The following is a 13,747-nucleotide window of genomic DNA, read 5'->3' on the forward strand; positions in this document are numbered from 1 at the left end:
ATTTTTTAAAGCAGTAGGATTATTCTCAAATAAAGCAAAAGATTGCCTTGTCAATTGTGTAATCAAGATTTATAAAAAAAAAAAGCAATTTATCACAATTTTTTTGTAATAAATGTTTTTCTACATGATTGTTTTCATTACATACATACATGATTGATTACATGTGTATGAAAAAAGAACTTTTATCTTGTCTGGCTAACAATTACTTTAGCCTTATTGAGTTTAATATTGTAAAAGGCAAGATAGCAAATTGAGGAACAAATGTTTACAGGTTCTTTGTTTGAAGGTCCACCATGTTATTCTTGTCCCACACAGAAGATCTTCTAATAAAGTAGAGAAGGAAATATTAAGATGAAATGAAGCCTTACCAAAAACAAATTTTTCTTTTATATTACAAAAGGCATAACTGAGGTATAAAAACAAGTTTGTGAAAAGTTATTAAATATCAATTATCTCATTTATTATGGTTCTTTAGCATGTCCCTCTCCTGGGAAACACTAAACCCGTAAATGTTTGTATCAAATATAGTTCACAGTGGAGCCCTGTACCAAGCTGAGAACCCTTAAGAATTGTTCTCCAAGTGTACGGTTTATGTACACGCTCACTGCTGTTATTAGAGAAGATATAAAACTGAAAATGCAGTTATTGCTTTTTTGGTAAATTACCTGGCATGCGTTTACAGCTTCTTCATTTTTGCTCAGAATGTTCACTAGTGCTGTGACATGACCCTGGATAAACAGCTCACACTAAGACAACACAGAGAAAAAGTTGATCATCAATATTCCCTTAATTTAACAATCATGACGTTCAACAAGATGTTCATTTTACAGAGCTGAAATGCCATTATCAGGACTGTTACCCCTGGAAGAGCATTTGGGTGAAGGTGGCATGTCCTCCAGAGCATAGACATCATCTGAGTCTCACTGCTATTGTGGCCCAGGTGAATCTGAGTCAGGATCATCAGAGTTCTGCAGGTTTTACAGTCTGATGGCAGAGAAGGCACTGAAACAAAGCAGAACAAATGCACACGCGAGTGTAACCATACAAGGCATAAATTATAAGTGTTATTATGGGACAAATATTATGAAGGACTCAAAGATATGTAATTAAATAATACATAAGTTGGTTGTCAATTAAGTAGAAATTTTATGTGCATACACTAATGGAAAAACAAAATCAAAATATTACCCCTCTTTTTTCCAGGTGAGGAACTACCTGAGGTGTTGATTTGTTTATGTTTTATTTCTTTATACAACAGCAAACTGGAAAACTGTGATCTTTTAAATGAAACCTCACACATAATTTTTATTTGTTTATAGTTAAACTTAGCACTGCAAAAAACAAGTTCTGATTTAATCAGGTCTAGACATATAACAACGAGACAGATTTTTATTGTGAATGAAGACATGCAGCTTTGTTGGTAGTGTTCTTTACAAAAAGATCACTGGGGGTTTTTGCTCTGGGGTAAATAAATAGGCTATTATAGTTATGAGGATACACTGGGAAGTAGAATAGGAATACATTTTCCTATTTGTCCCCCAGATAACACTGCATAGTAAATAATATCTTTATTCAGGGTGTGTATTAGTTTTGATCATGTAATGTTACTTCAGTATTTTTTTTAAGAATTACCCAGAGCAGGAGTGTCCTGGCCGAAGCACAAGTGCAGCAGTGTGCATATTGTGTGCGGAGTTGCAGAAGTGAGCAGGAAGTCAATGATCTGCTTGCCGTACTTTTCCAGGAAATTGTTGCACTGCTCTTTGTAGTGATCAGGCAAGTGGTCGCAGATTTTCTCCAGAAGGTTCACCACACTCTCCTAAAACAGTTCTTATATTTTAACATTTTCATTGCAATTTTTAAGGTACTAATTTAATTTGTTTTTAAAGAAGAGCTACTGAAGTCTCACTTCGGTTCTCTCTTTGGGCAAAAGGTCTTCCAGTTTTTTGATGAGGAAAAGGCAAAAAGTGCACTGGGGGCTGATTTGTAACTGTGGAGTAGAAATTTACAGGAAGAGATTTAAAAAGAGTTTGATCAAAGGACAACAAAGCACATGTATTAAATAACTGACCCAAGAATTGATCAACGGAAGCAAGGCCAGATCATAACACTGCCTCACTGGCCACACTACATGATGGGTGCATGACTTTATGCACTTCCCTTTTTATCCAATCCTTATGCTCCCTATCAAATGGAAGCCATTTTTTTTATGATGAGTCTCACTAATGCTTTTTTATGGCCACACTGCTGTTCAGTCCTATCCTGTGAGTTCTCATTGTCCATGGGGAAATGCTCTGTGATTTATAATGTCAGTTTATTTTTCTTCTGCCACTTTTCTTCAACAAAGTTGACAGTTCTGCACTATGCGGGCCAGGGGTAGCTCAGTGGACAAGGCTGAGCTTGGAAGATCCCAGGTTCAAACCCCACAACCACCAAGTTGCCACTGTTGGGCCCTTAACCCTCAACTGCTCAGATGTGTAATGAGATAAAAAAAAAAAAAAAAAAGTATGTCGCTCTGGATGAGAGCGTCTGCCAAATGCATAAATGTAATGCTTCTGGGTTATTTTCTTTATTGAATGCAGGAAAATTATTGGACCTTTCTATAGCAGCAACCTATTTTTGCCCAGGCAGTGTACTACAGTTCACTTGGGAACAAAGATCTTGGAAACACAGTGTGATATGGTCTGTATGGGATGCCAGTCTACTGCACAGCAGCATGCACACACTTCTTAAAAAGAAAAAAAAGAAAAAAACATTTACACTTCAAGGCAATTTCCCATAGTCAATCGGCCTACAGGCATGTTTTTGGGGGGGGTGGGATGAAACCATGCAGCCATTGCGAGAACATGTGAAGCCCCCACATACAGACAGACATTGTTACTCTTAAAGTCAGCTGTATACCTCATGACTGGTCCTTGTCGAAGGCTGCAACTGAATGAATTCAGCTTCCTGCAAACCAAAATTAAGCAACTCCGGAGTTTTGTGTTCTGACTGAACCGCACAGAGTCCAAGCACCATGCATATCTCTCCTTCTTTATGTGCCTGCTGGGCAAATAAGATTATTATTATTTTTTTTTTTTCCAGTACAATTTTAACATTTGGTTGCATTTGGCATTAGCATTTGGAATGGTTTATGGACTTACAGTGAATGTAATGAATCCTTGAATGAATACTGGCAGATACTTTTCCATGAAATTCATGCAGTCGTTAACAGATTCAATGGGGAGACGTTGACAAAAGTCATCAAGAGTCCCTTGGATCAGGTGCTACAAATAAGGCTAAGATTATTATTCCTGAAAGTTTGTGTAATTTTTTAATAATCTTTAAAGAACCTGAATAAATATATAATTTTCTGTGAAAAGTGAAAAGTAATTTCTATTTTTAACATAAGTCTTTACTTGCAATACTTGCACTTCCTTAAAACCTAGCAGAAATGGCAATTATGGTTTTACTTCTGCAAACATGACATTGGCTATACAAGAGTGGTTACTTACATGTACAATTACCATAAACACACATACACACACAGTACGCACCTGTGTGTCTGGATGGGACAGCATATCTGAAAACAGCTCCATGATCTTGGTACAATCAGAGCACGTGTTTTTGGTCTACAAAGAGAGCTAAATATCAGTTTGGTCCCAAATATACAATGACTTTATTATGTGCATCAATCAAGAAATTAATAAACTGTGCATTCATTTATAGTTTTCATGTGCCACCCATTTTGTTTGCCATCATTCTAGTGGATAACAATTACTAAATGTTTTTGAAGGTGTAAAATGTTGTAGTTGTTTTCCAATCCTATAGATGACGCACTCAAAACTATTCATACATGTGCAGGCAGCACAACATCTGGAGCAAATTAATTGCTTAGTTCCTTAGAATTGCAACCAAAAAAAAAACCACTTATATATATATAAATTAAATTAACTGTAAATAGTGATAATATTGTTAATATATTGATAATACCAGGGAAATGTGGTCCCTGGTAATTCCCTTTCCTGATAGTTACATAGCTCTAATAACCAGCCGACTCGGTAAGGGAGCAGCTGGCAGAGATGTGCTAAGCCCATCTTAATCCTAAGATAAAGTTTTTCATTATAATCATTTTTGGACTCTATATTGGTTTCTTTGCTGTTAAGAAATGTCTGGACATTGTTGCATCAAGCAAACCACCACCACCATCAACAACATTCATGATAAAACACAGTGTGAAAGAATCACTTTCTAGCCCAAAGCTTTAGATTAAGCATATGCCACACATTTACACAAAACCTATGGGGTATAGGTTTGAACTCCATTTGCTCTGGTATTTTTACTATGGTAACAGGTCATCTTCAATAATAAAGAAGTTGCATGTAATTTATTGTCACAAGTGTAACAAATACCAAAAAAGTGCAATATTTACTTTATCCTTATCACTGCAGTATAGTATTATAATGTAGGTAGTGTTTTACTGAGTAAATGCATCTGCAAATTGTAAAGGCTACTACCGTGTACTGTGTGTTATTAAAAACCAGAAATACACTTGTGTACCACCACACACCAGTGATAGTTAGAATAAGGTTTCACAACCTTTTTTCAGGTCCAGAAATAATGTAGAAGTGTGACAGCAATGTAAGCCAAACAAGGTTTCAGGTCTTCATTATAGTTTTATTTCTCAGAGAAAAATCTATATGTTTTGAATTCTTACACATGCATTAACAAGACAAGTAAGTCTATTTATGTATTTATAAGGTCTTTAAGTTTTGCCCTATTTGACTGACACATACGTAGATTTATCTGGAATCTGAATTAGTTGTTTTAAACAGAAACCTTTCCTGGTTATTTCTAAAAGATTAGATGTACAATGTAACACAATAATAACCAGTTCTTTTTATTGTAATAACAAAGTTACTTTATCCTTTTATACTAAATATAAAATTACATAAAAAAATACACAGATAAATCTTTTAATCCCAATTTTTACACTTATCTGGGTGTTGAAAAAGGCATTTTATCTACATTTACATATTTGGCAGACGCTTTTATCCAGAGCGACTTACATTTTTTATCTCATTACACATCTGAGCAGTTGAGGGTTAAGAGCCTTGCTCAAGGGCCCAACAGTGGCAACTTGGTGGTTGTGGGGGTTGAACCTGGGATCTTCCGAACCGTAGTCCAATGCCTTAACCACTGAGCTACCCCTGGCCTTATATACCATACCTTATTCAACACACAGTGGTTTATTTATTACTTATTTAAAGTTATATGTTTTGTCACTTCGGGTTACTAACAAGAGAGCTGAAACAACAAAAATCACTTACCACTGAAAGACTGGAGGTTTTAAAAAGTGGACTGAAAGGCCTGATGATTCTTGCATGTCCTGTAAAGAAAGAAAACTTCCGTAAGCAGTTTTGAATGGATTTTATATCAATGAAATAGTTCTCCGGGTGTCATTTAACAACAAAAAATAAAAGTAGATAGAAATGAATCGTGGAATATTGGAATGCAAAACCGCAAACTGGCTGCATTCAAATCTGTGTATAAAAAAAACACATTCGACCATATATCGAGGGTATTTATTTATGTCCACTTATCACCCAAATAAGGACAGGTTCCCTTTTAAAGTTCCTCTCAAAGTTTCTTCCTCGTGTCTTCTCAGGGACTTTGTCCTTGCCATTGTACCCTCTGGCTTGTTTAAACTGATAAAGTTATAAATCTATACATTTGAGTTTTTATTTTATTAAATTATGACATTCATTCTCTTATTATATTTACCCTAAATTTGTTTTTCTGTAAAGAACCTTTGTTCACGAAATCTGTTGTTTATTTTAATCCATTTAAATAGATAAATGTCAGGTTTACATAAAACTCACAAAACATAAATACATACATTCATAAGCATCATTTTTATGTAAAAATGACAATCTGTAAACACATACGTAACATGTAAACATGTATGTAGTTACTACATAAAATCACTTTCCACAGTGTGATCTGATTTAAACATATTTTCTCACACTTTTTAAACTAATTTCCATACATTTCTTTTGATTCTGTAAAGCTGCTGTGCAACAATCACCCTTGTTAAAAGTAATATATAATAAAAACTGAATAGAATTAAAGTAAAGTGATCTGGATTCATATGTATTTTATCTTGTATGAAATCTGATCTTGATTTTCCCCCCAGACCAGAGATGGCTCCAAAACTAAGAACAGAAGATGGATTAGAGTATAATAAAACCCTTTATTATTATTATCTATATATTTTTTATGATTATTTTCACTCATCAAACAGACTGTATATAAAAACAGTTTAAGAAATCTATAAGCTGAATGTTTAGTGCAGCAGAAGCACAGGGAGGGGTCCAGAGGAAATAAATAACAAGAGAGAAGAAGAAAAACTAAAGACGATCAGTTACGGTTGTATTTTTGTGGAATGTTTGCTGTGATTTTATTTTACGCTGATACCCACGAATGCGTTTTTTTTTTTTTTTTTGACAGATATTACTATAACTGGTTGTTTGTTTTTTAGGCGTCAGTGATCATCATAATAACAAACCATGCGCATAGAGAGAGAGATGCTCAGTCTTACCGGCTGTCAGGGCGCAGGTGAGGATGAGGAGGGAGACAGCAGATGCAGCAGACATGATGAAGGTGTCGGGTGTGAGGCTGAGAGCGACTTGAAGCGCTCATGTGAGCTCTGCAGTCTTTAAGCCGAGCTGCAGCTCTCAGTGACGGGAATAAGGCGGAAGAGGAAACAGAGCTGTTTATGTCTCATGACTTCATTCTAGCCAATCACGAGCAGCCTCTCCGCCCCTGTGCGGGTGCGCGTCCGCCATGTTGGAGAGGTCAGGAACTGCGCAGATGCAGACTCCTTTGTAAACAACTCGATTGTAATTGATTACATTCGGTGTCCACGTTAAACTCGGTTACTCTGTTATTTCTTTTATGAACACAAACACACACTTACCATAATTAAAAATCAAAGTAAATGTAAAGTTAACATTTTTTCCTAATCACATAATTTGAATGCTTTACCAATTGGGAGGGTTGTGTTGGGAAGGGCATCCAGCGTAAAACCTGTGCCAAGCTTGTGTGGACCTGATGGTCTGCTGTGGCGACCCCTTGTAGTCGAAGGCCAACAACAACCAATTTGCGGCAAGGTAGCTTAGTGGTTAGCACTGTCACCGTGCACCTCCAGGGACAAGTGGTCAATTCCCACCTTTGGTCTTTATGTGTAGAGCTTGCATGTTCTCCCTGTGCTTGGTGGGTTTCCTAGAGGTACTCTGGTTTAAGATATGCAAGTTAGGCTAATATCTATAATGATGTTAAACTGACGAAAACTATAGTGAAATTGCCTTGAGACCTTGAGAAAAGTTATTAAACAATGGCTGTTTTGAAAGGATCTTCTCTTTGTACAGCCAAACGCAGCACAGGCTTGCAGCATTTTTCTAACCCTAATTGACTGTCAACTCTTGACTTTTGACTGCCCCAATATGGTAACCAAAAAAAAACCTGCGCAAACCTAGGAACCCGGATCTACAATTCAAATATATATGAATATTCCTACAAATGACAGATAGAAATAAAGACAGACAGTTTTTATTTGCTCTGAAATGATCAAAATACTAGCACTCCTTCACAGAGAACAAATTAAACATGTGAAATTCAATTACTTTATCTGCAATTTAATCTGGTTTTGAGTTGTTTTCTTTGTTCTTTTTATTTTACAATACAAAATAACATTGCCTGTTGTTACATTTCCTGAATTCATATATATTTAGACAGTTTCCAACTTCTTTAAACTTTATTGCCATAATTAAACAAAAACCCCTTAACACATTATACACATTTAAATATTATATTATATATACTTTTTTAAAACACATGCATTACACTTTTGTCAAAACTGAATGAAATCTGTAGGCCTTATGTCCGCTATATTTGCCTGCTTCTTTCATCTGCTCCATAAACCAGTAAAATGCACTTTAAATCCATCAATTCATAATTTATTCTATGACCTGTTTCATGCATCCAGTCATGCATTTATTAAATTTTTTCTCCTTGTCACTGAGTATATTGTAATCTGATTCAACCTGAACCATGCTGTGGTAATTTACCAAAACATCTATCACTTCATAAATTATTATCATGTATATTTTTAAGATTAGACACTGAATACTCTGTTTCTTCACCTCTTTATACTGGACATCAGTGATTTTTTTTAATTGAGACAGTATAGGGAACATCTTGAGCTTTTTTTTTTAAAAGGTGTCCTAAAAAGTGTCAGGAAATGTGTGGGACAAAAATGTGTCCCACACTAGAAATGTTTGTCTTAGGCACATAATTTTAATTTCTTTTTTACCTTAACAAACTCATTGTGTTAAAAAAGAAACTTGTGGCATTTTATAATTTCACAGTTTTATAACCATATTATTTGGAATCAACTTCCTGTTTAATGCTGACCACACCCCTTATATCAGTTGTTCATAACTACTCATAATATTGAGGACTCCCTGTGCTACAGATGTCCTGTACTCCAGGCCCTTTAACACACCGACTTCAATTCACAAAATACTATTTTTAGCTGATTAGGTAAATTACATGTTCTAAAAAATTTAGAAAACACTCAAATGTGCAAGACAGGTACAGAACAGGAGGTCCTTCAGGACCTGGGTTGAAAAATACTGCCTTATATCACATTACATCACCACGAAGTCATGTTTTCCCTTCCACCAGTGTTTTTGACTTTTACCAGGCTTTACCCATTTACCATTTAGTGTTAATAATGTAACTCCCAATATTTCTGTATTTACCCTAGCTAAAGTGGTTTAACATAAACAATTTATCATTAAATCTGTACAAGCCAAAGATCATGATTTTTGGAAATTGTATAATAAAAACTAATGTCCAAGTGATAATAAATATTGTTATAAGGATTGCACTAAAATATGTTGTATTGTATTGTACCCCAGCCTCCTAACATAGCTGGAATAAATGAAGAATTAATACACTGGGGTGTCATATATACACTAGGGTGTTCTGTGATTTCAGGCGCTGGAATATTAACAGTGGATCTGTTAGGTGCTGTGAGCTGGGGTGCCCGATTGGACTGAGATTTAAATGTCAGGTCAACCTCCTTTAACTTTTTGCCTGCTGTACATGTTCTGATACCTTCCTGTAATGGCCAGCGTAGACTTTTAGTTAGATTTTTAAAATAATTTTTGGTAGATTGGCTTTTCCCTGGGATTGGGCCAGGCGAGCTAGCCCAGTGGTCACTATGAGTAAGGATAGGACTTCAAGGCAATTCATTGGTGTTAATGTTATGGCCGATAGGTGTATATGTGCAAATTATATATGCTGTGTATATATATATATATATATATGTGTGTGTGTGTGTATATATATATATATGTGTGTGTGTGTGTGTGTGTGTATATATATATATATATATATATATATATATATATATATATATATATATGTGTGTGTGTGTGTGTGTGTGTGTGTGTATACAATACAATAGGGGTATGATTTTATAGGTTATACCATGGGGAATGTAATATTTATAGATATGTTTTTTGTTTGTTTATTTGTTTCAATTTTGTTCATTTTAATTCTATTCATTTATTACATATGGTATTAAACATTTTATAAGGTTTTTTTTAATTACCTATTGTAATAAATTAATCTAAAAAATCGAAATCTATCCAGCTTTTCTGGACTTTGCACGCTAAACATGCTGCAGTTTGTCCTGTTTGTTGAACCACACTTCTGGTGAAGTTGTGTGCAGAAGTGCTCTGCTTTGTGTTTGGGTGGCCGCGTATCAAAGGAAGCGCAGTGCATGAGTGGAGCTTCGCGCCTGGCGCATATTAAAGCCTGCACGGTTTCGAGAGACAGTGAACTTGACAGCTCGTCTCTTGTTCCTCCTCAGATCTGCTTCAAGGATCAGAGGGATTCCTCGGAGGCTGCAGAATGACAGGGGTCATCAAAGGCCACCTGGACCCTTTAAAAGCTCCGTGTAAGTCCTGGACTCGCACAAAACGCGTAGTCCTGAGGAGAGCTCATCGCGACTCTGTTCAGACAGCAGCAAACTTTCGCTTGGCAAAGAATCGACTTTTATTTCGATAAGCCGATAAAAAGGATGAGACCACTTCCAGTCGCCTTGGTGCTTGCTATAGCGAGTCTGAACTGCCTGGGGATGAAACAGCACAGCCATCAAAACTCCGGGCACCACGTAGAGCACTACAGTGGAGACGAGCACAGTGCAGGAGTGTACCATACTCACAGATACCCACTGTACATGATGCAACTCTATCGCGACTACAGAGCAGTGGACACGAGGAGGACAGCTGCCAGTGTGAACGGTGATGATCTGCATCAGACTGACTCCATACTGAGTTTGGTGGCCAAAGGTAGGAGCGTTTATATATATATATATATATATATATATATATATATATATATATATATATATATATATATATATAATGTCATACCACTGTGAATAATGTGACGTCGCTGTTGATGCATTTATTGACTAGTTGCAATTCAGTGAGGGATAAATTCTTCCCATGCTGTATGAACACGATGATCGATCTCCTGTACTGTACTGTAACACCTTTGATGTTTTATATCTGCGCTTCATTTATCTTTATACGGGCTGAATTACTGGCTCTGAGCCAAACTCAGGGTTTCGTTTGTGGAAATGATGAGGGCTAAGCTAATGTCAAATTAACGTGTAGTCTCATTTAAGGCATTTATTTAAAAGCAAAAGTCCGTAGCAGATACTCCTGTCGCGTATCATGGAGCTTCTCGCTCACATCTTATCGGCTGTTGTCTGATCCTCCCCTTTTAACAACTCACTAGTGTCAGTGCTTATTCGACTTTAAAGAGCTGCTCTGTTTTATGTGCACGGGTGTGTGTGTATTAGCCCATCAGACGTTCAATACACATCCAGCTCCGGCTCGCCCTCCACCCTCCCTTGGTCACATTTGGCTGGGGTTCTTTGCTCCTGTTGAAGCTGTAGGCTGCACTTGTGTTTATTGCACTTGCATCTTGGTTTCTCTGAGTTAATGGTTTGATTGCTTTGACTTTAACGGCTACACGGTTTCCCCCACTGCCAGATTGCCATCAGGTCGGAGAGAGGTGGAAGGTCACTTTCGACATGTCCTCGCTTTCCGGCAATCAAGAAATCCGGCTTTCCGAGCTCCGCTTGCGCGTCCCTGCCTTCGCCGCATCTGTGCTGGATCTCTATCACGCACGCAACAGTGCACCCGATGCACGCGTCTTCCTCGGCAGCATCAAGGTCACGCCGAGCATCGCCTCCTCTTCCTGGAAAGTCTTCAACGTAACTGATCTCCTCACGCGCTGGCAGCGCGAAGTGGCCGAGCAGCAGTGGCCTACAAACGAGTCGGAGGATGAACAGAACGTCGTGGAAGAGGGCAGTGGGAATGAAGCGACCGAACCGCCTTCACGCCGCAAAATTCATCACCTCACCACAGACCGAGTGATGATTGTGGTGTTCTTGAAGAGCGTATCGACCCAAGGTCACCAAGGCAGCGCTACTTTAATGCAAACAGTCCAGCACTCCAAATACGTGCTCCCGGACCGACCCAGTAACGCGAGGCGACGCAAGAGGAACCGGGCGGAGTCGGGACACGTTCGGGAGGTGGCGAGTGAAAACGTCACCCTGTCTGGCGCAGGCACAGAGTCCGCGCAAAGACCGCTGTGCAGGCGAGTGGACATGTGGGTGGATTTTGACCAGATTGGATGGAATGAGTGGATTGTGCATCCAAAGCGCTACAACGCGTACAGATGTGAAGGAGACTGTCCCGTTCCGCTCGATGAGTCTCTCAAGCCTACGAATCACGCCTACATGCAGGTAAATCAGAGTCAACTAATTGTTTGTATTGTGATGCACTTGCACTAAGGCATGCGTTACCAGTTTACTGTTTGCGTGGCTAAAAGAGACTTGCTTTTGATTCATTTAGCAACTTTAATGTTTTCATTTCATTTCACTGAATGCTGATGTGTGGCTTTCCCCCTTGTTTTTGCACAACAGAGTTTGCTGAAGTTTCATCATCCCGAGCGCGTCACCTGCGCGTCGTGCGCGCCCACGCGCCTTAGTGCGCTGTCCATGCTGTATTACGAGGGAGATGACGTAGTGCTGCGTCACCACGAGGACATGATCGTGGAGGAGTGCGGCTGCCAGTGAAACTGTAGTTCTCTTGGATTATGAGGACACTTTTTTACCTACTTACTCTTCTTACCTTGCACACTTCGTCTCTGATAAGAAAATTCTATATTCTATCTAATATCTTTAAGAGCAACTGAATAGAATAAATTCAGTGGATGATGAAAAACACTAGTCCACTGGGAGAATTGAAATATTTAATATTTAAAATAATTTTTAATATGTCATTTTGAAGTGGAATCATTTCTAATAATTTTTATGTGTATAAAATGTATATATGGGCAGTCTGTGATTAAAATATATATTTTAATACAAAATATTTGTTTTGTAAATGTTACTGATCTTTTATATTTTTGTTATCAAAATCTATTATATATAGTCTACTGTCTGTACAATGCAAGATCATTTTTGTTTGTGAATAAATCAAAATATATTTGTAAAAAGGTGGCAATTCAGAAGTCAATACAGAGCTCAAAAGTGCAGGTCAATGCACAATGAAACTTGATATGAACTCAAACATTTAGAATGTCTATGAAATGACTGTATGGAACCAGTGTCACTCATAAGTAGGTTTTATATTTGGCTGTGCAGCTCAGTTATTAACTGGTTATTTACATTTTTTATGTTTCTGTCCTTTTCATGATACATTCAAGTACATGTAGGCTGTGATTCACTGTGGTTATGCCCATAAATTTAAGTTCTGCCATTTATAGCAGCAAGAGAGGTTATTATAATCATCCCATCTAATATCCTCTTAAAATAACCCAATAAAATGCACTTAAGCATCTACAACTTATTTAATAAATTTTTATTTATATAGCACTTTTAACAGTGGTCATTGTTGCAAAGCAGCTTTACAGAATAAAAAATAAATTAGGGAAAGGAGCATGAAGTTTGTGAGAAAATATGTATAATCAAAATGATCAGATTATCAGCAGACAGAGGAGGACCGTGTCAAGGAAAAACTGAGATGACAATAGGACGAAACCTTGAGAAGAACCAGACAACATACACCTATGTAGGATTTTACTTTGAGCACTTTTTAACATACATTTGTTCAACTGTATGCAAAGTATAAAAAACACTTGGGTTGCCAGGCTACAACTACATTTCAAAAGCCACACAAAAGAACTTGTGTTTATATACTTTTTTGTATACATTCCATAATCACTTTTTTTTCTCCAAGTTGTTGTTCTGCACGTCATAGACACACTGTCAGCATGTGCACTTTGTCATTTTGGGAAATTTACTTCCTATTATTTGCTATAAATTATGATCTCAGTGGTACCTTAAATGATTAAGGCTCTTGGTTACTGATTGGTTGAGATTTCAAGCCTTAGCACTGCTGCTAAACTGCCACTTCTGGGCATTTGAGCAAGGCCTCAACCCTATCTGCTTCATGGGTGCTGTATCCTGACTGACCAACCATCAGTGTTGGGAATAATACTTTTTAAAGTAAAATTTGCAAAATTACTGTCTTAAAAAATGAATCTGTTACATTACAGCGTTACTTTCTAGTAAAAGTAACAAGTTAGAGTACGTTTCCATTGCAGAAAAAAAAATCCT

General features: G+C 37.3%; 2 protein-coding genes across 4 annotated transcripts; one reads left to right on the plus strand and one right to left on the minus strand.

The window, feature by feature from the left end:
• Nucleotides 1-72: 72 nt before the first annotated feature.
• On the minus strand, nucleotides 73-6,733 carry sftpbb (surfactant protein Bb). Of its 3 annotated transcripts, none has more exons than XM_053481107.1 (10): nucleotides 6,578-6,733; nucleotides 5,307-5,365; nucleotides 3,534-3,608; nucleotides 3,141-3,263; nucleotides 2,899-3,039; nucleotides 1,907-1,987; nucleotides 1,633-1,816; nucleotides 860-1,002; nucleotides 666-746; nucleotides 73-323 (listed from the first exon to the last, which is right to left on the minus strand). In XM_053481107.1, the coding sequence occupies exons 1-10, from the start codon at nucleotides 6,630-6,632 to the stop codon at nucleotides 297-299; spliced, it is 969 nt and encodes a 322-aa protein (XP_053337082.1). In that variant the 5' UTR covers nucleotides 6,633-6,733; the 3' UTR covers nucleotides 73-296. The 3 variants fall into 3 exon arrangements, with proteins under 3 accessions (XP_053337082.1, XP_053337083.1, XP_053337081.1); XM_053481108.1 differs by having other exon boundaries at nucleotides 73-320; nucleotides 2,899-3,042; XM_053481106.1 differs by having other exon boundaries at nucleotides 2,899-3,042.
• A 3,078-nt stretch (nucleotides 6,734-9,811) lies between these two features.
• Nucleotides 9,812-12,457, plus strand: spaw (southpaw). Its single transcript, XM_053481326.1, has 3 exons — nucleotides 9,812-10,400; nucleotides 11,112-11,869; nucleotides 12,050-12,457. The coding sequence occupies exons 1-3, from the start codon at nucleotides 10,130-10,132 to the stop codon at nucleotides 12,200-12,202; spliced, it is 1,182 nt and encodes a 393-aa protein (XP_053337301.1). The 5' UTR covers nucleotides 9,812-10,129; the 3' UTR covers nucleotides 12,203-12,457.
• Nucleotides 12,458-13,747: the final 1,290 nt, after the last annotated feature.

Source organism: Clarias gariepinus, chromosome 21, assembly GCF_024256425.1.
Source record: "Clarias gariepinus isolate MV-2021 ecotype Netherlands chromosome 21, CGAR_prim_01v2, whole genome shotgun sequence".
NCBI lineage: Eukaryota > Metazoa > Chordata > Actinopteri > Siluriformes > Clariidae > Clarias > Clarias gariepinus.

Bases quoted from the DNA above. Each gene is read 5' to 3' on its own strand.
- spaw (XM_053481326.1), top strand. From the start codon at position 10,130: ATGAGACCACTTCCAGTCGCCTTGGTGCTTGCTATAGCGAGTCTGAAC. The intron at 10,401-11,111 runs GTAGGAGCGTTT...CCCCACTGCCAG, and splicing joins ACTGAGTTTGGTGGCCAAAG to ATTGCCATCAGGTCGGAGAG. The intron at 11,870-12,049 runs GTAAATCAGAGT...TTTGCACAACAG, and splicing joins CGAATCACGCCTACATGCAG to AGTTTGCTGAAGTTTCATCA.
- sftpbb (XM_053481106.1), bottom strand. From the start codon at position 6,632: ATGTCTGCTGCATCTGCTGTCTCCCTCCTCATCCTCACCTGCGCCCTG. The intron at 5,366-6,577 runs GTAAGACTGAGC...CTTTCTTTACAG, and splicing joins CACCTGCGCCCTGACAGCCG to GACATGCAAGAATCATCAGG. The intron at 3,609-5,306 runs GTAAGTGATTTT...CTCTCTTTGTAG, and splicing joins AAACCTCCAGTCTTTCAGTG to ACCAAAAACACGTGCTCTGA.